Here is an 18,992-nt window from a genome sequence, read left to right on the forward strand (position 1 = left end):
CCTCCTCCTCCTCCTCCTCCTCCTCCTTGTCCTCACTGCCGTCCGAAAATCATCCCCCGCGTTGCGAGAAAGCCCTTCTCTCTCGTTCATCCCGATCATCCTCTCGGATCGATGTACATGGCTCCCACGTTGACTCGTGGGATAATTCTCACGACGAAGAATAGCTCTTTTTCCTTTTCTCTCGTCGTCGTCGTCGTTGTCGTCGTCGTTATCGTCGTTGTCATTGTCATCGTCGTCGTAGTTCGTCCGGTTTTATTGCACCGTGGAGAACAATATCAAGCAGAGCGGCAAGACGATTTGTTTACTGCTGGCGATGACCGCGGACGCGTCGTTGCGATCCTTGAAATTCTGGTTGTCGTCGCCGTTGTGCTTGAAAGCGTTGCCGTGGTCCTTAATTAAGGGCGCGCGCGGGTCCGCGGTCGTCGACGTGGTCGCGTATTTGTTGTTGTAGATCAATCGCGCGGTGCTCTTCTGCATCGCCGGCGTGCTCACCTGCTGATGGAAAACCCGATTGATCGCCCCTTGCCCGGACTTTGACTTGACTCGGTTCAGTCGCTTCGAGTTGGTCGAGGTGACGCGGCTGGATTCGGTCGGCCGCTCGATCTCTGCAAGTATATTAACGTGAATTCGTCGGCTACGTTGTCAGAGACGCTTTGCCTCTTGGACCGTGTCCCTGTACTTTTTTTTTGTTTCAAGGCGCCTTTAGATCGGGTTTTTTTTGGGGAAATTTGTACGTCGGCTCCATCTGAGCCGCCGATTGATCGCATAAGACTTGCGATCGATCTGCGACTCTTTCGTCGACTGTCAAAATTACATATTCATTCGGCTTTATGTGGCTCTATATATGTGTACGCACGACTACTCACCGTAAACTCTGAGATTCGCCTCGGCTTTTCCCATGCTTGAGGAGGCCGAGCACGTGTACTCGCCCAAATCCGTTTTCTCCAAGCGCCTTATCTTCAACACGATCGTTGTCTTCCATTCCTCCTCGGGATCGCCTCGCTCGTCGATCTCGTATCTACCTCTGTATTGACATATCACTTACGCTTAGTGTCTGTGATAAGGGAGAATAGATTCCGCTATTCGACATCTCGTTAGAATAACCGAATCGTGCGGGGATCGATGTTCCCGCGCGGACCGGTCAGGTCGAGCTGGAGGGTGATTTAGCAAGAAGCGCGACGGCGGAGCGTTCCGCCGCCCTTATCGTCGGGCGAGATTGTCGAACAACGGTGCGAACGGCCCGAAATCGCCCGGAGCAAACTGTCAATATTGTTTCAGCACGTACCCGTTCATGATCACTTTCTCCTTTCGCATCCAGAAGTTAATCGTCTTGGGATAAGCCTCGATCAAGCAGACTAACGACACATTCGTGTCCAGCGGAGAACTGAGCAGCTGATTCGGTGCCTTCGCGCTGGGTGGGACTGCAATCGTAGAACGTGTAGAGAAATGAAAGAAAGATAAGAGAGATCGATAGTATCGCGTCCGTTCGTGCTGAATTATTTGACACTAATTTTTAGACTCATCACGCCGCTAACTCTTTCGCTAATAAAAATAACATTGTATCTTTTTAATGGTCGCAGCAGCGTCTCTTCTCATCTCTCAGCGCGAAAATAAACGTTAGACAAATATTTTCGTTCATCTCGGATTTCAATTCTCGACTTCCTCCCTCGCTCGTACGCGCACGCGAAGAAACGACGAGCATGAGTAAAGCGCTGTAAACCGTTTTCCAAAAGTACTTACAATTTACTTTGAGATTAACCCTCTTGCTGACCGCCGGAGGCACTTCGTTTCTCGCTATGCAAAGATAAGCCCCCATTTGCCTCCTGTCTACCCTGATTAATTCTAGCCTCTCGCCGGACAGGCTCTCCACTAGAAAATCGTACGTTGTATGAATATCTCGTTGAAAGCTGGTCCCTCGTCGACCGTGTAAGCCGACGTGTTAACGCGGCCCGAGTAATTATTCGCGAAATACGCCTTCGGGGCACGTAACGATAAGCAGAACATGAATTCGTAGCAAAATTCGTCGCCGGGATTCATCGCAGTCGTCTGGCGCGGTGGCGGAGCTCACGTTAATATTACCGCCTTAATATCAGTCAAATGTGAATTTTGAACCAACCAGAACTTGAGTCGCGTATAGAGTAAACCATACAATTATCGGTACTGAGCCATTTGAACTTTAGAAAAACTTGGTTTTTTATGCGATGAGCATTGCAATTAAGCTTCTTGCAGACCGTCTATGATTCCAGAAGAAATCTTCACAACTTTAAGGTGCAAATGACTAAGGAGGATGCAAGTGTGCTTCATCATTTTTTTCGCGTTAACCTTTGATTGAGTCTATAAGCGCGGATTCGTCGGAATTAATATCACCAATCGTCGCCGGTAAAATAGCGCCGATATTTTGTGCATGTTGATCTGAGTGCGATTTTGTTCGATGTAAACTCTCTTTCTCTCTCTTGCTCTCTCGGCTCTTTACGTAAGCGGCAAAGGATAAATTAATTCTGCATTAAGTGAATTTTTGCAACGGCATTATTGTATATTTTTACGGTTTGTGTTTTTCGCGTTTGCATGTTTCGTGTTACGAAAATACGCTGTTTTTCATAAAAGCGGCGGGAGATAACGAAATTCTGGAAATACACATTTTCCGCGCTATACGCGTGCAATTTCCATTGTCCGACGAGAAATCACGTTAGTGTGTGTGCACGCAGGGAGGGAGAGGCACGCACGCGTGCGCGCGCGCGCGCGCGCGTACTAGACGCTTTTCAAATAACTGGAAGATAATGAATCATATTATTATCGAACGAACGGTCGACATAAATCACACGTGCAACGTGTCATTTCGCGTTCGCGATAAAATCTGTCAGAAGTTTAATAAGATCGATCGAAAATGCGGGCTGCGTGATTTGTGTTGACAGCAGCTAACGGATTCGCATAGCGCTGCAGTCAATCCTATCGAATTTATAATTACCTAGTGTTTGATTATCCGGACGCGCGTACAGAAATAATATTTTTTTTTACTTCGGAATTTAGTCAACGCCCGTCCTGAGGTTCTCGTCAAAAAAATAATCGAAGTCAACAACTTGCGCAAACGATCTAAATAAACATCTAAAAAAATATGCAGTCATCTTTGTTGTGCCAATTAAGTGTACTAAAACTCACGACACGTCACATGGGTCAGTCGACCCATAATTCTATTCTAGTTCTATTAATACAAGTCGTTATTCGTCGCTATCTTTCCTCCGCGGAAAATTGGTATGAATATTACCGGTTATGGATTTTATATCGCAATGCAATCTTTAGAGACCATATGCGATATCGCTATCGGAACTATATTTAACAAGTGCAATAGATTTCGTACGAGCGACGCCACTCGGAAAGGTACGTCGCATAAGTTCGCTCGCGCGCACGTGTTATACCTTTCGCGGGTAACACCGCGATATATTGGAAATCGATTGATTGCGAAAATTTGTCGCGACGTCGCGATTGAATGCAGAGACAGTACAAGCGTGCTCTTTTAATTCGGGATGTCGCGGAGAAGGCTTCTTCCTCTTTCTCGGCATGGCTAGCCGGCTGTCCGGCCGGCCGGTCGGTCGTTCTATTTTGCGACGCGCGATTCGATCGTGTCTGCACGAAATTCCTCCGTGGAGTGCGGAGGTGCCTTGCGAAATGCAGCGTGGCTCGACGTGCCCGAAGGATATTGAAAGTCATTGCGGACAAACTAATCTCTATTCGATGGAACGTGTTCCGCCGTAATTGCTTTCGATCGGGATCACCTACGTGTGCGAATTTACGATGTCTTCATATATCCCTTTAAAACGCTCGACCGTTGGCTCGATTGAGACTCGTCGGATTACCGGGATTATCCTAATTGCGCGCCTCGCGTACTGTTATGAATAATGTCGCGGCAACGGGCCAGTCCCCAGTGCAGCGAAAGTAATTTTGCTTCTATTTGTCGAGACGAGTTACGGGAAAAGCTTCGAAAGAGAAGAACGCATATGCTGGCGTGTGATAATTAATAACTACTCTCAAAGCGGTGATGGACTTTACGCGTAAACATTTTCAGATTTACGAGACAAAAGTGCTCCACAAAAAAAATAAAATTGTTATTCGCACAGAGCGGAGAATATACTTTCTGTATATCCCGCTTTTACTTTTTAAATCAATGCGTTTACTTGCACCGTCTGCTAAAAGCATTTTCACCGCTCGTAAGCACGTAATCCATTGTCGTCGTCAATTTTTCGACAAGAGCTTGGGTGGGAAGGGGCGATGCGTAGAAATAGGCATTGCGATTTTTCTCGCGGTCAGAAAGAAAGAGACGGAGAGAAAGAGAGAGAGAGATTTTATTCTGGAACAACGCGTATTTCGTGCGACGGGGACACGTCACCGTCACAAAGGAGATGACTATTACGGGGAGGTGGGAGTGACAATCACGGGTCAGGATATAGGGGCGATATGTCTCTTACTTGGCATCAGCGGGTCGTGAACACCTCTCATGAGTATGAATTCACTTTTCTCGCGTCGCCAGAACACGCGAGGCGGCGGTCGTCCGGACGCCTTGCACGACAACGTGGCGTTCTCACCCTCCAGAACGGAGACCTCGCCATCCGATGTGCCGGTGCTCAGAATGTCGGGCGGCACTGCAAAGAAAGGACAGCAGTCACAGATAAAACATCGATCAAACGAATCAGCCAGATGATGAAACGCTAAAATACGATCACGCTCTGGAAACTCGACGTTATCTGCTCGGCTCGCGACTCGCGATAGAGTCGAAGAGGAAGTTCCTCATGAATTCGAGATTGGCGCGCAAACGCTACGTTTTACATTCGCCGGAAATTATTCACGATAAAATGCAGCGGGCAAATTCGCTCTTTCAAATTGACACTTGCACAAGTAGAGAGATCGGAGAACCTTTAACGTGCACGGAAAAAAATAATTTGCTGCAGCAGCAAACTAATTTGCTACATATGGACAGTTAAATATAATTTGCTGTATTAGTTACTTTTTCTTTGCAGCAGGAACCTATTTTCTTGCTATGATAACAGGAAAGTCTGCTCCTACAACAAGAAAAGTGGCTAACGTAACGAATTTGCTACAGATCGACAACTAAAGATAATTTACTGCTTTAGCTACATTTTTTGTTGCAGGAGCAAATTTTCTTGTTATCATAGCCAAGAAATTGGCTCCTCCAGCAAAGAAAAAGTGGCTAATACAGCAAATAATGTTAGTTGTCCATATGTAGCAGATCTTTTTTTCTGTGTGCGCGCTCTCTCTCTCTCTCTCCCCCCTCTCTTTCTCCGTACGTAACCAAATACATTGAAGCAAACTGAGGTGATAAGATAGAAGTGAAATTAAAGTGAGTCGAGCAAAGAGCACTAGTGATGAAGATTTATATCATGGAAAAAAATACACCATCTAATTTAACAGTGTATATATATTTACGAGGATCGCTATGATTTACAAGGATCGCGAGGGATACGTTGTCCGAAATTTACGGCTGTAAAATTCAAAACACTTCCGTCGATATAACTCTTCGTGTCCCCCTGAAAAATTAATCTCCCGTTACTCGCGCGCGTTTTGAAGTGAGCGAGTAGCAGCCGATCGTTCTTCAAGCTCCGTAATATGGAAAGTTAATCTATCTCATACGTTTTAATTACGCGCTCGGGAAACGAGTAGTAAATGTTTTTGTTCTGCTCGATTCGAGGAGCGCGCGCGGTGGACTAATATTTTATTTCGTAATTCATTTCATTGTTATCGCATCGGGTCCGGGCGCGTTAGGAGACGCGTGTAAAACTCGATAACAAAAGAATAATAAAGCAATTTCGTAGCAGCCGCGCGTTTTCTGAACTAACGTTGCGCGGTATACGAAATGTAAAGTATACAGGACGCGTTAACGCGTGGCTTTTGTCGAATGAGACGTGTACTACACACCAACACCTCATCTCCCTTCGCGTTACTCCATCGTGTTCGCGTTCATTTATCACAAATTCAACACGTGTCCGAGGATTATGACGCAATTTTGTTGGCCGTCACGCGCCATTGTCTGCAATGGCGATGCAATTTTCGAATTGGATCGAGATCATACGAAACAATATATCTTCATATAAGTCTTCCCTGTCGTCTTCGTCTTCCTCGTGTCGGCGGGGGTCGAGAGTTCGCGCGCCATAAAGAATCCGCATTGCCGTCGCTCTAACGTGATTTAACCGAGCATTGCCGCGACGCCGTCGTCAGCTTGTTTGCACACCGACGCGAAAAATCATCACGAAATCATTCGCGTCAAGCATTCGAAACGGAAATGAAATATCGGCGCGCTCGGACGGACGTACCCTCTTTCCCGAAATGAAATTCCGTCAACCGGCTCGGTGGGACGTTCGATTCGTTTCAATTACAATCGCTCAATTCGAACAAGTGTGTCACGAGGCGCGAAAAAAAGAGCTACGGCATTTTCTCATGTTTTCGACACAAAGGAATTTCATTCCGCTTGGCAGCAAAGACCGCTTTTTGGTGCCGGCCGGCGACGAACAAGCACGCACGCGATGGAACGCATTCCCGCTCATCCTCCGGGAGACTCCTGCGCATTCTCGCACTCCCTCTTGCGCACAAAGTAGATGATATTACTCGACGGAGCTGGTGGTGGCGCGATATAAAAGTGAAATTGTGCATTTGATGACGCCGTAGCAGCAGCGATGCAGCGGCCGAGCGTACCTCTGTGCCGAAATTGAAGCACAGTGCAGCGCGGCGCGCCGTTTTGTCGGCGCGTCTAGGATATTGCCGATGTATATCCTGGGCAAAGCAAATATTGAGTCGCGTGTGTTATGTCGCTGTAATTAACGCGTTAAGAGGAGATAATGTAAATTTAATAGAAACATAGTTGAGCTTTCTCTCTCTCTCTCTCTCTCTCTCTCTCTCTCTCTCTCTCTTCCTTCCTTCCTCTCGACGTACCGCGAACCGTGGCAGAGTATGATGGCAGTAGTAGTAGTCGACGCTGTAGTCAGGCGAACGGATGGACGGACGGATCCGTCGTGTCAGATAGACTTTCGAACTTCGTTATCGCGCTTAATTAAACTATAAATTAAAGCGCGGTCGTGGCGTTTCTTATATGACCGTTAATAGTTCCTTGCCAAGTGAGAACCAACTTTAGCCGTCGATATTACATCCCCTCTCGCGGTCGAGCAGGCACACGAGCGCGCGCGCGCGCGCATGTTAATAAATCGAAGTAATTTGCCCCGCTAAGCAAATTGAGCTATCCCGAGTAACACACGTACCGCAAGGTGTGCGAAATCATTTAATGGATACCGCGGCGAGATTAACCCTAAAACCCGGAAACGCTCCCGAGACCATTATGCACTCGCTGTTCGTGGAATGAAGTTATATTTTCTAATCGTTTCTGTGGAGTTACGGCTCACCTGTAACGTTCGGATTAACCTGGCAAATTAACTCGATGTGTTTTTTCTTCCTCTTGTTGGATATGAAGCGAAAGTACCAATGCCCGGACACATGCCTAATCCTGGACATTCTTCTCGTTATGGTCTTGAATTTTGAAACATTTAAATTTTCAACATAATATTTAAATATTCATATTTAAAGATCAAAACGCATACGGGAATTGGTACTTTTCCCTTACGCATCGCAAACGATCGTGAATAGTTATGAAAAAGGAAGGAGAATTCACACGCATTCAAAAATCGATACAACGTCAATTCGATTTTACGTGTATCCGGCAATCTATAAAACGGATCATAAGCGGCGAAACCGAGGATGACATCGTGGTTACGCTTCGGATATACACATGCACGCACTTGCGCACTTGCACACGCGCACACACTCGCACCAGCGGTCTATTGAAACGCGCCGCTGCAGTGGCGAGGCACGCATACTTTCCCCGGCCCTAAAGCCACCCTCGGCCCTAATCGAAACGCAGTGCGTGCGTACGTGCGTGACGTCTCCGCCGACGGCCGCAAACAGCCGACCGTACCTGGCCGGCCGGAATGCAGCGTAACGTGCAATTAGGCATACCTAGGACGTCCACGCATCCCAGCTGGCTCAACATCGGCTTGGTGTTGAGTTGGCACATGTAGCAGCCACGGTCGGCTTCCTTCAGCGACCGAATGTGCAGCTGCCAGGTGGCCTCCTCCTCCTCTCGCGATTGCGTCTGATTCTTCGTCTTGGCATTCTCCAGGGTGACGAAGAATCGGGGTGAATGGGTGACTCGGCGCTCGCCCATCGACAATATCGTCTGGTCCTCGGCGCGCAGCCATCCCACCTGCGGAGCAGCGACAAATGCGTCGAGAATTCTCTTCTTGCTCGCGGTAACAACGTGGTTGGTCACACTACGTCAACCACCCCCGCCGGTTGACTCGCGTCGGTCGAACGGGTTGAGCGGTCGAGTGCGCGAATCCGCCGCTTTATGTTTGCTCGCGAACGTGAGAGATCGCGGCGATTTTCCCTGTATGTGGATCACAGCTTCATCAAGAGAGAGAGAGAGAGAGAGAGAGGGGGAGGGAGAGAGAGAGAAAATGCAAACCGCAGGGTAGATTTCGGCGGTGTCTCGTAAACCGTACCTCGATAACGACACGTGGCTACTATCGTATCATGGATCGAGCGGATAGTCATACGAAGTGCTCTCAACGCGTCAATGGCGCGAATCGCGCTGGTCAATTTGAGGTCGATTTCGCCTTTAAATATACGCAGTATGCAGCATGTAACAAGCATGAGTAACATCGCGTTCCGCGCAAAACCGAGAAGGTTTTGTCAATCGACTCGTAAATTTGCCGTAAATTTTATTTTTTCTTTCTTTCTGCTTTAAAATAATTGAAGATACGTTGCTCTCGCTTACATTTTTACCAAAATGTTTTTCGCTTAACTAAAGTTTTGCGATGGAATATTATTTTTACTTAAATGGAAACGAGCACGGCTTCGCCTTGTTTTCTCCGTTTTGTTTTGTGAAAAATGGGGACGTGGGTAAGCGTCTCCGTTTAAGAAAAATTCTCAAGCTTTACGCGATAGTGTAAACATAAAAGAGAAAGAGAGAGAGAGAGAGAGGGAAAGAGCACAGAAACAAGCGTTGTGATCACGGCTATCGTTCGTTGCAATACGCGTCGGGCTTCATCCACTTTACAATTTTGCAACGACCAAGGGTCAATATCCCGGGCTATTAATTTGGGATAGCCCGGTGTAGCGCATAATGATATCCGGTGCCGGCGCGCGGGGATTAATATCAGATATCGTCTTTTACTCATGGTGGACCGCGCCACGGGTTCGACGAAGCGTCCGGCATAAACGAGAGAGGCATCGAACAATATTATATCGTCCCCCGCTATCGTCGAGTGCACACCCACTCATGTACAAGCGCGCGCGCACGTGTGTCTGTGTACGTGTTCGTGCGTACGTACGGCAGTAATTGCTTTTAGGCAAGTACGCGCATTGTGCCGCGGCTTGCACCGGACCGAACCGGCGCGCGGTCGACGGCAGTGCAGGAATCAGCCCGACGAAAGGTTCAATTTAACGTCGTATCTAGCCGCCATCCTCACTTAACCGCCGCGCCAGCCTTCGCCGCGTTATCTATAACGATGCACTTGGTAATTAATCTCAAGTGACTGTCATGCGACCTACATAACCGTCTCCGACCATACGCGCGCACCCGGCCGGTTACATGCCGCGCCGGGACCGCCAGTGTGTCACCCATACCGACCTGGCCCATCCCGACACGCGTGTATCTCGCCCGCAGCCCGAGCTGAGACGAAGGGTTGTTGATAGCTCAAAACGAGGGTAATTGGCCTTGAGGACACACACTGCGTCCGACCGATACGCGTTGACGTAGGTTGACGCTTGACCGTGCGCGGTTATAGGGGCGCGACGGATTTGCACATAGCTAAAGTAACGAGATCTCGTACTCCTCGTTCAAGTCTACGTTTAAAAAAAGACAATTGGACCTATCGAGCGAAATGGCGAGTCTGAAAATTCTGTGACGCGTATAACGATCTTCTCGCGCGAAATTATGTCAGGCTGACGTGGAATTTCACGTCCTTATAAAAATATAAAAGAATCAAATGTATGATAAAGGGAGAGTGAGAAAGAGGATTTTACATTGAGTGCTTTCGCGAAGCCCTTTGTTTCCCAAAACGCGGAAATATATGATTAAAATATGACGGCCCCGAGCTGAGATTAAAGAAGAAATAAATTTCGGTATTAAATTCGCTCTGCGGAACTTGAAAGCGGCACGGAAAAAGCGCGCGGAGACACTTTTGAGATCTTTTGTTGGAAAAATTATCGCGGTATTCTGAATTTTCCTTGGTACAAACGGCGCTGTTTGTGATCCACGATAATGGGGAAGCGGCGAACCGTGCGCCGCATAGCTTAATCGAATCGATGTATAAGTAGTCTAATATAAATCGGAGTTTCCGGTAAAGGCGACCATTTGTGCGAAAAACGAGGCGCTCGTGCCTTCAGCCATTGAGAGAAAACGGTGGATGAGGGAGGAAGAGGGAGAGAGACGGAAAGAGATTGAGAGGAAAGAGAAAACCAAGAGATGATGGCAGTCGCCGTTTTGAATCCTTTCGTTATCGAGGTACAATCGACAGCGTTTTAAGTACATTGTCACGAAGGAACAACAGTTTGTCCTGTATGAAAGCAGAGGAGGGGTACTATTGGCGCCGACTGCGGGGTCATTATCTCTACGGAGAAGATAACGATTCCTTCGATGCTATCCCGGAATAATGCCGTCTTCCCTGTCCGGGAACGGCGTGCTTATCGCGTAAAAAGCTTCCGGGGACTCAAACGACGACTTAGTTCAACATTTTGCATGGTCACGATTCTGAAAACCGCCGGTTAACTCCCCTCCTCCGTATGCGGGTAATCTATACGATTGGGAAAAAAATTAATAAAACATAAATGTGACACTTCTATTTCGCCGCACGTTCTGGATGAAGCTCGCGTTTTTACTTTTATCTACACCGTAATTGTACTTCAGAGAAAGCTATCTACATCTGGTCCCATCTCCCTTCGTCGCACTTTGAATATACTTAAGATCTTCTGTCCCAAAAACTACAATTCTTGTAGAGTCGCGATATTGCGTTACGTATTGCTGGAAAATGAAGGATTATGTCGCAATACCCCTCTTATCCGGCATATCGAGTCCGTCTACGCACAAGATTGAAAATGGCGCATCGATAACTCGCGACTGTTCAATATTTCAAGTTCTTTCAGTGAACGGTGAATTTCATGAATCTATAAGGGAGATTGTTTGAATATTCAGTCTTTTTTTTTCAAGTTTAATTAGGGAGTATTTGTGCGCCATATTTGATCGGCGTGCTTGATCGAAAGGACCGTATTGGGCCACGTTCATATTAAGATAGCTTACGCGGATGCTCATTAGCGATGATCCTTTGTGTCAAAGAGACTCAGATATTAATTAGGTTGTTGGAGGGATACAAATCGCCTGCTTCTGCGTAAAGCACGACGCTAAAAGCGTCCTTTAATTAAATATCAAGGTAACAGATAGGAATACTTAAATATAATTTGCCGCTGATGCATTTAAAAATGCATAGACGTTTCAACATTATAGGTAAAATACTCGACTCGGAACCGATAGAAGTCGTCAAATCAAACGGGATGGGTCTTGATAGCGAAATTAATCTGTAAATTAATCGCTCTCGGAAGATTAGGCTCTTTGTTGCACGAGTCATATTCAATAATTACGATGTGCTGCGGAACAACCGATACATCGGCGAGTTCAAAGTGTCAGCAACTTACAAGTGATCTAGACACGTATTAATCGGGTTTTACATTCTGTAACACGGTTACTGGATGTTCACCCACGCGTTTACAGAACTCAACGGCAGGTGCGGCCGATTGCGTTTCGGCGGCGCATCGAATTTCATGGCTCGCGAGTAGAGATCGTGATTAATTTTCTACACAGATTATGGAAGATAAGTAATCGAGTAGTCGATAAACTGATCGTTTGATCGAATCATCATCGATAACGACTGCGCGCAGTGAATGCACGCAGAACTGCATTTAATAAGATTAACAGGAACATTTGGAGGTGATTCGTAATCGGCTTGAGTCCTTTGAGCAAGATAACCTATCGTCCCGTACCCATAGTAGTTGTACAGTTTCGATCAGTTGTACCGCCGCCGCTATTTCCTCCTTTCATTGCACAGTTCGAGAGTTACCTCTCCCGAGCGTGCAGTTATTGTGTTCCTTAACTTAATAACTAAAATACTATTTCTCTAGTTATTCTTGTTGTCCGTACCTCCACTCCGTACGTCCGCTCGCCGGTTCTTCCACTAGTTTCGTCTCCGGTGCGCTTTTACCCAGGGATTTTCCGCGGGTTCGTTGCAAGAAGAAACGCCGCAACAGAAGAAATACGAACAAGGGAAAGGGGACGAGAGAGAAAGAGAGAGAAGAGAAAAGACAGAAAAGCGCACGAGAGCTCCGGCTGATAAATTAAAAACGAGTTCTATACTTTCCGGACGGAACTGCTCGACCGCCATTTCCACTGCTAGCCTTTGTAAGAGCATTAGCACCTTGAATCTAGGGCTTACGCTCCTTCGTCGTCGGAGTATAAATCTTCTCCGTGGATCGTCCGTGACAGATCCGGCGGCTAACGGAGCGACGTGTGCAGGTTCCTCTTGCCTCGAACCACCCGTCATCCAAACGAGGCGCAAAGTATTTTCACCGGGAAAGCGGACAGGCTCGATGGCTGACACACATTACCCGCGCAGTTACGAAATTCCCCGGTGGGTACGGCCACGGCGGCGGTCTCGAAGTACCCCTCTGGTGTAATATTTCGAGAGACCCCGGCCCACGAATCTACGTTAGCGCTAAGAGATTGCTCCCCATACCCCTTTACCCACCCACCTAGCGCCACCCCTGGCCCCGTCGCCCCTTTTCCTCTTCCTCTCTCCATTGTAATCATGGAAACAATCATTCTTCTCTCTCCCTGGCTCCTCTTCACAACCCTGGCTGCGCTCTCTCCGCCCTTCGCCCTCTACCTTCCTCTTCCTCTTCTCCTCCGCATCTCTCTCTTTCCCTCTGTCTCCCTCCGTTCCATGAACGGAGCAGACAACCCTCTCGTCGCGCCGTTCAGTCTTTCTCGTTCTCTACTCTGCCACTTCCGCTTCTGTCTGTCCTCCCCTCTTCTGCCTGTGTGGAGTCGTTCGTCCCTGTCGCTCTCCTTCCGCACCCACGGCGGATTTCAGTATAATGTCTCGTTCCCTCGGTGCGTCGATAGGAAGCGCAACGTGTTTGTGGCGCGGAGTGCTTCGGTGCGGTGTGCTGATGGCAATGGGCGGCGGTGGTGGTGGCAGCGGCGGTGGTGTTAGTGAGAGCGCCGGTGGTGGTGATGATGCTGCTGCTGCTGCTGCTGCTGCTGCCGCCGTTGCCACCGCCACCGTCGTTGCTGCTGCTGCTGCTGCTCCCGGTGATGGTGGTGATGGTGGCGGTGCTGATGGTGGTGGTAGTGATGGTGGTGGTAGTGGTGGCGGCGGCGAGCTACCCTTTCGCTCGCCTCCGCAGCAATCACCGATTTGTCTGAATAAGCCCCGGGCAAGTATATGCTCATGCTTACCCTGGGGAAACACCACTCCGGCCAACTCGCACCCCTCTCTCTTTCTCTCTCGCTGTCGGTCCTACCAGCCCGCGTTCTCCTCGCCGCGTCGACAATCTGCCGCGCTGCCTGGCGAACACAATCCTCCACCCCGTCCGTTTTCGGTATCCTCGAGAACGCTCCCGTTCATCGATGCTTGATGGGTACGTCGACAGCAACCGTTGCCCGGGAAAGTAGAGAAACCGTGGCGGGAGCAGAGGGTGGTGAAAAAGGGAAAGCATCGAAGTTGCTCCGTGTATTGTCGATGGTGAAGTTAGTATTACAGGAGAGGGGGGGGTAAGACTGTGAGACCCCGGCTGATGAGTTTTTACCGATCCTCGTAAACGCCTGGACAATGTAGTGTAATTCTTCCTTCGGGGATGGGATGTAGAGGCGAAATTATTTATTCTGTATATAATTCGTGGACGCGATAATACATTCCGCACATTACGACGATGTGAGAGATGAGCGTCTCTGTCGCGATCGCGTTACGTAACGCGTTGAGAGTTCACTGAACAATAAGGAAGTGAACATTCTCCTGAGTGGGCAGTGAGATATGACTTAGTAAACTTGCAACTTCGCTCAACTATAAAGCACGATATCTCGCGGAGGGAAAGAGTTGACGTTGATGAATGAATCGTCATAAGCAAATAAATTCGTAGCGACTTGCCTTTTCGAAACGCCGCATCACACCGTGCCGTGCCGTGCCACGCGTGTATCGCGCGTGTATTTATATGATATTTGGCCATCTTCTCTCGTTTCGCGCATCTCACCCGTCCGAAGTATAATTGGATTTAAGTGCAGGTACCGAGGAGAAGCGCTCCTGGATTTATGTTAGTCGGATATTTGCTATTATGTTTCATCGGTCAGGGAGTGTACGCGCGCCTATCCTATTTCACCATTAGTCCCCGATAATGGATGATCTTGTATGAATCGATCTAATCCGCTTTGAGGTTGCCAATACCTGGTAATTATGCGAGCGTGGGAGTGAAATCGAGCAGCTGAAATTAAATCCCACCAGTGCCTGCCTTTGCCCGGGTCGCGAAGAATGCCCGGTGATATTCATATTCGCAAGAAGCAGGGCGGGAAGGAAAAGAGCAAAATAAGAAAAAGAATTAATAAAGCCACGTCGCCTGTATCCGATGCGAGATTGAGCAAAAAATCCGGCGAAAATGACACGAATATCTCGCTCGAAGTTTTCCCTTAGTCTTTCGCCGTCGTGCTGAAACGAATCGCTTTGATTTCTTTCAAGCGCGTTTCGACTTTCGCGATGGCGCAAATGAGAACGTTTAAAGGATCAGAGCCGTCACGTACACCTCACAGAGGATATCTCCGGCCATTTTTTTCTTGATTCGTCTTTCGCGTCGACGAAGGGAAAAAGGTAGACATCCAGTCTGTGCCGCTGCATCTCGACGATTTGCCTCGTTTTACCTCCTTGAAAAGGTGCCGCGGATACTAAAAGCTTCAGGCTTGTCGGTGCCTTTTTTTTCGTTTAGGTGGAAGGCTTTAGAAAGATCGGTCGAGACGAGCACAAGAATAGTAAGAAAACACTGAGGAACTCCGCGAGGATAAAGCGCTGAGAGAAAGAGCCCGGCCGTTAAGGCGCGGATCGATGTGCGTGCGTATGTGTGTACGTGTGTCTGCGCCTGTCCGCGCCCGCGAATTTTTATCTACTTGTCGCGAAAGGCGTTTTATAATCTTCTGAAAATTGCACGCTTTTAGGATCGCACTTTTGTGCCGGTAACAGTAACTGCCTCCATTTCCTTTCATTCATTAGATCGCCTTTTAGAGACGGTCTCCTTCCTAGCCAGTGGTGTTCTCACCGACGGAACTTTAGTCGCGAGATACCCGATTAGTCGCTCTCGTTAGAGCGTCGAACGCGTAAATTGCCCTCATTATGTAATATCTCGAGCAGTTCGACACTGGTGTGTATATATATATATATATATATATATATATATATATATATATATATATATATATTCGGGGTAACTGAAATTTTTATTCGGCTGAGAAACGAGGAGAGACGCGCCAGCAGAAGATTATATATTCCGTCTGATCGTTTCCAGGCTTAACTACTGAGCCTTGCCATTTCTGACGGAGTGTACACTTAAGTGAGCTACCTGTGTAAATACCAACGAAACTTCCCTTAACAACACATGTGAGTTTCACGAAATATTAAACGAGATATCTACAGTTCAACATACATAGACGCGCGAGCCCTATAACTATAACTTACAATGTTGGTTTTCAAAGTAGCAACAGCTATATTTGGAATCCGTGTAATTTCGCCGAGTACGGGAAAAGAAACGCCATACCTTACGCAAATCGTAACGTCACACAGACGCGAATAAACTCGGGGAGGTCTTTGTAAGCTTGAAACCGAAACACACCGCGATTTCAATCTCTGACGATAACGCGTTGGGAACGCGCGCGGGAGGTGCTCTTTAACGCGCTCGGAAGTTACGTTCCTCGCATTCTGAGACGAAGTTCGACGACTCTGTTTTGCATTCGACGGAGATGTGCGTATAATACATGTATATATTCGGCGTGATGTTTTAAGCGACAGTAACGGCGGGGTGGCGACGACGACGAAGTGTTAAGTGGGCGAGAGGGTAAAGTGCCGCGAAGTTTTAACCAGTGACGTGTTAGCGGCGAAGTCGAGTGCACCGGTGCGAATTACATTCCTGCAACTCCGTTTTACAACAGGCCAAGTTGTCGCTCGTGTGTGCGTGCGTGCGCGCACGTGTGTGTCGCGTCGGTGTTTTGCACGCCGGCTACGAACGCGTGCGCGATGAATAACCACCTGCTGGTCCGCTATTTTTCGCGCCGTTTCGGCAACTCCTCGCTACGACAATTTGTACGATGAAGACACGTTACGTTGGATTGTTACGAATTATTAAGTGAATTTTCAACTCCGCCTTCGCTCGCGCATTGCTCTCGCGCGGACTCTCAACATTTTTACACGTACGCTATTTCAAAAACAATTCTTTTCATCGGTGCTTGCACCTTCTCACTTTTAAGAGATGAGCTTCTTAAACGCAGCAATAACAGAGAAGCGACCGCGAAGCGCCTCCCGGCGTTTTGCGCGCGGAAATTACGGTGTATTTGGTCGTAATAAGTGACTTTGCACAATTCGCTTAAAAGCTATATGCACTGTTATTACAAAGTTTCTTTACGACGACGAAAGAGAGCGTGCTCGCTTTTGTCTATTCGCCGGCCAACAAAAACACGCGGATCTGCGATGTTTGCCGACGGATCATATGTAGTTTCGGGATATAGCGGAGTGTATAGAGAGTTGCGGTGCGCGCATATACGAAGAAAAAGTATCATCCGGGCGTATATGCGTATGCTGAACGGCGAGCACTTATTGGCCCGGAGTGTTTTCCGGTCAACCGCCAAGTATATTCGATTTTATCGTGTTTGCGTATATAAAGAGAGCGGGACAGAACGCGGCGGTTACAAGAGAAAAACGAGCGGGAAAAGAAACAGAACACCGAGACCGTGTATAATCCGCGCATGAAAGCATGTGATCCGTATCGTAGCAGCGTATCGCTGTTATCTGTGCGAGCTCGCGCGACTCGTACTTTAGAATGAATTACTGAATCGCAAACTGCACGACACTGTGGAATAAATTAAACAGGATAATTACACCGGGAGCTGAACATTAACGTTACGACGGTATTGCGAGTATTAGCGTATTACGCCACCCGAACATTTCATTAAGCTGCTTAGACGCGATCCGGCCCGCAACGGAAACGGGGAATACGAAAAGTTCATAAAATATATTGAGTTTCGACGCATTCATTAAATTCTCACTTTTTCTCTGTCTGTCTGTCTGATATGTAGCGAGGCAGGAATATCATACGGTATACTCCTTAACATGAAATTCACTGAAAACGACTATTGAGTACCGCGATCCATCAGCCCTTTGACTTTTTACCGTTATTTAGCTTGACCCGCATTCGCGTGTGCACAACATTGCTGCGATAGGAAATTATTCGACGATCATTTCACCGGTGAGGTAACAAAATTTCTTGTCCGTTTCGCCTCCACTACCTCTCGCGTTCAACTTTATATCTCTGCATGTGCATTATTAACTGCTTTGTGGAATTTTAATCATATTTTCTCAGTCGTGCTCTATCCTTCCTGGCTGACGCAATTAACGTTATCCATTTTCGTACACGCAGTTCCACCGGGCTTCTATTTCGTTCGTCGTTCGTGCTGCGCTCATTCCATTTTCGTAGTCGTCGTCGTCGTCGTTAACGCGCGTTTATTTTAAATTTCAAGTCGCGCGCGCGAAACGCGATAAAATATACGACGTCGGCCGTAAAATCCGCGCGAATCGTCACAGGCGCCATTTCATAATTAGTGATCGATCGGCGAAGATGCATTCACTCATCGGGATTACAGGCTCTCGCAAAGTTGATCCGGCCGCATACAAATCCTCACGTGGTTATCAAATATTATTTTTAACACGCGGCCGCGTCCGCCCGTGTGGTTCGAACACGCGTCAGTTAAAAGCACCGTAGTTAAAATAACGCAAAATAATGGCGACGAGCTTTAACGCGTTAAATCGCACGTCAAAGCTTTATTCGAGGGAGGGAAAAAAAATCGCCGACATGCGCGCGCGCGCAATGTGTCCGATGAATCCGCGGATATGCGTCGCGAATCATCACACTGCGCGATCTGCTCGCGTGGCTTGACTTTGAACGCTAATTAATCGATTTACGCGAGGTGTATTATGAACGTACGAGCGCATTTTCTCTTTCTCTCTCTCTCTCTTTCTCTTTCCCTCTCTCGTTACTCTCATCGGTCGATAGCAAAGAGCCCGGAGACAAAATAGCAATTTCGATATCCTTCGGAAAATAAACATTTGTACGTGCCACTGGCAGGCGTTTACGCATGGCCTATTGAACATATACACATTTGCGTTGCAAATTGCGTTATCGTATATATCGCACGAATCCCGCCGTTGCCAGTCGGCGTGTATACGCCCGCTCTCGTTGTTCTTCGCTCTCTTTATTTCGCGAGCATTATCGAGAAAGCTGTGCGCGCGCGCACGCGGGAGGGGCGAATACATTGTTTTCGGCGTTCGATATTAGCTATCCCGCTTCGTCCTGCCGTCGAAATTTATTTCGCATGTACGCGTAAAAAAGATTATGTCGGGTAATCCGGGCGTGTATGAATTTTCTCACGCGGCGAAGCGACGTGGAAAATCCTTCCCCCTCAACGTACTTTTCCGCGACGGGACGCTCGAGAATCGAATCAAAGTGCGTGACAAAGAGGCGTCGAGGAACGACCCGATTGCATTTGTCGGTGCATTCGCTTCAATAGGCAAGTCCGCGTGTACAGTTGCGTTCTGTCTCTCTCTCTCTCTCTCTCTCTCTCTCTCTCTCTCTCTCTCTCT

General features: G+C 47.8%; 1 protein-coding gene across 1 annotated transcript in view; it reads right to left on the reverse strand.

Moving 5' to 3' along the window:
• The window catches only part of LOC116842257 (polycomb protein Sfmbt-like), a 69,157-nt gene that overhangs the window by 14,270 nt on the left and 35,895 nt on the right, over positions 1-18,992 (reverse strand). Inside the window, exons 4-9 of the mRNA XM_032811188.1 lie at positions 8,011-8,257; positions 4,461-4,634; positions 1,741-1,869; positions 1,286-1,421; positions 867-1,024; positions 262-605 (exon numbers count right to left, since the gene is read on the reverse strand). Coding sequence (XP_032667079.1) covers positions 262-605; positions 867-1,024; positions 1,286-1,421; positions 1,741-1,869; positions 4,461-4,634; positions 8,011-8,257 — 1,188 coding nt within the window. The remainder of the gene's footprint in view (positions 1-261; positions 606-866; positions 1,025-1,285; positions 1,422-1,740; positions 1,870-4,460; positions 4,635-8,010; positions 8,258-18,992) is intronic.

The sequence above is a fragment of the Odontomachus brunneus genome, unplaced genomic scaffold (assembly GCF_010583005.1).
Source record: "Odontomachus brunneus isolate Ranch 3 - 2012 unplaced genomic scaffold, Obru_v1 Obru_scaffold_023, whole genome shotgun sequence".
Classification (NCBI taxonomy): domain Eukaryota; kingdom Metazoa; phylum Arthropoda; class Insecta; order Hymenoptera; family Formicidae; genus Odontomachus; species Odontomachus brunneus.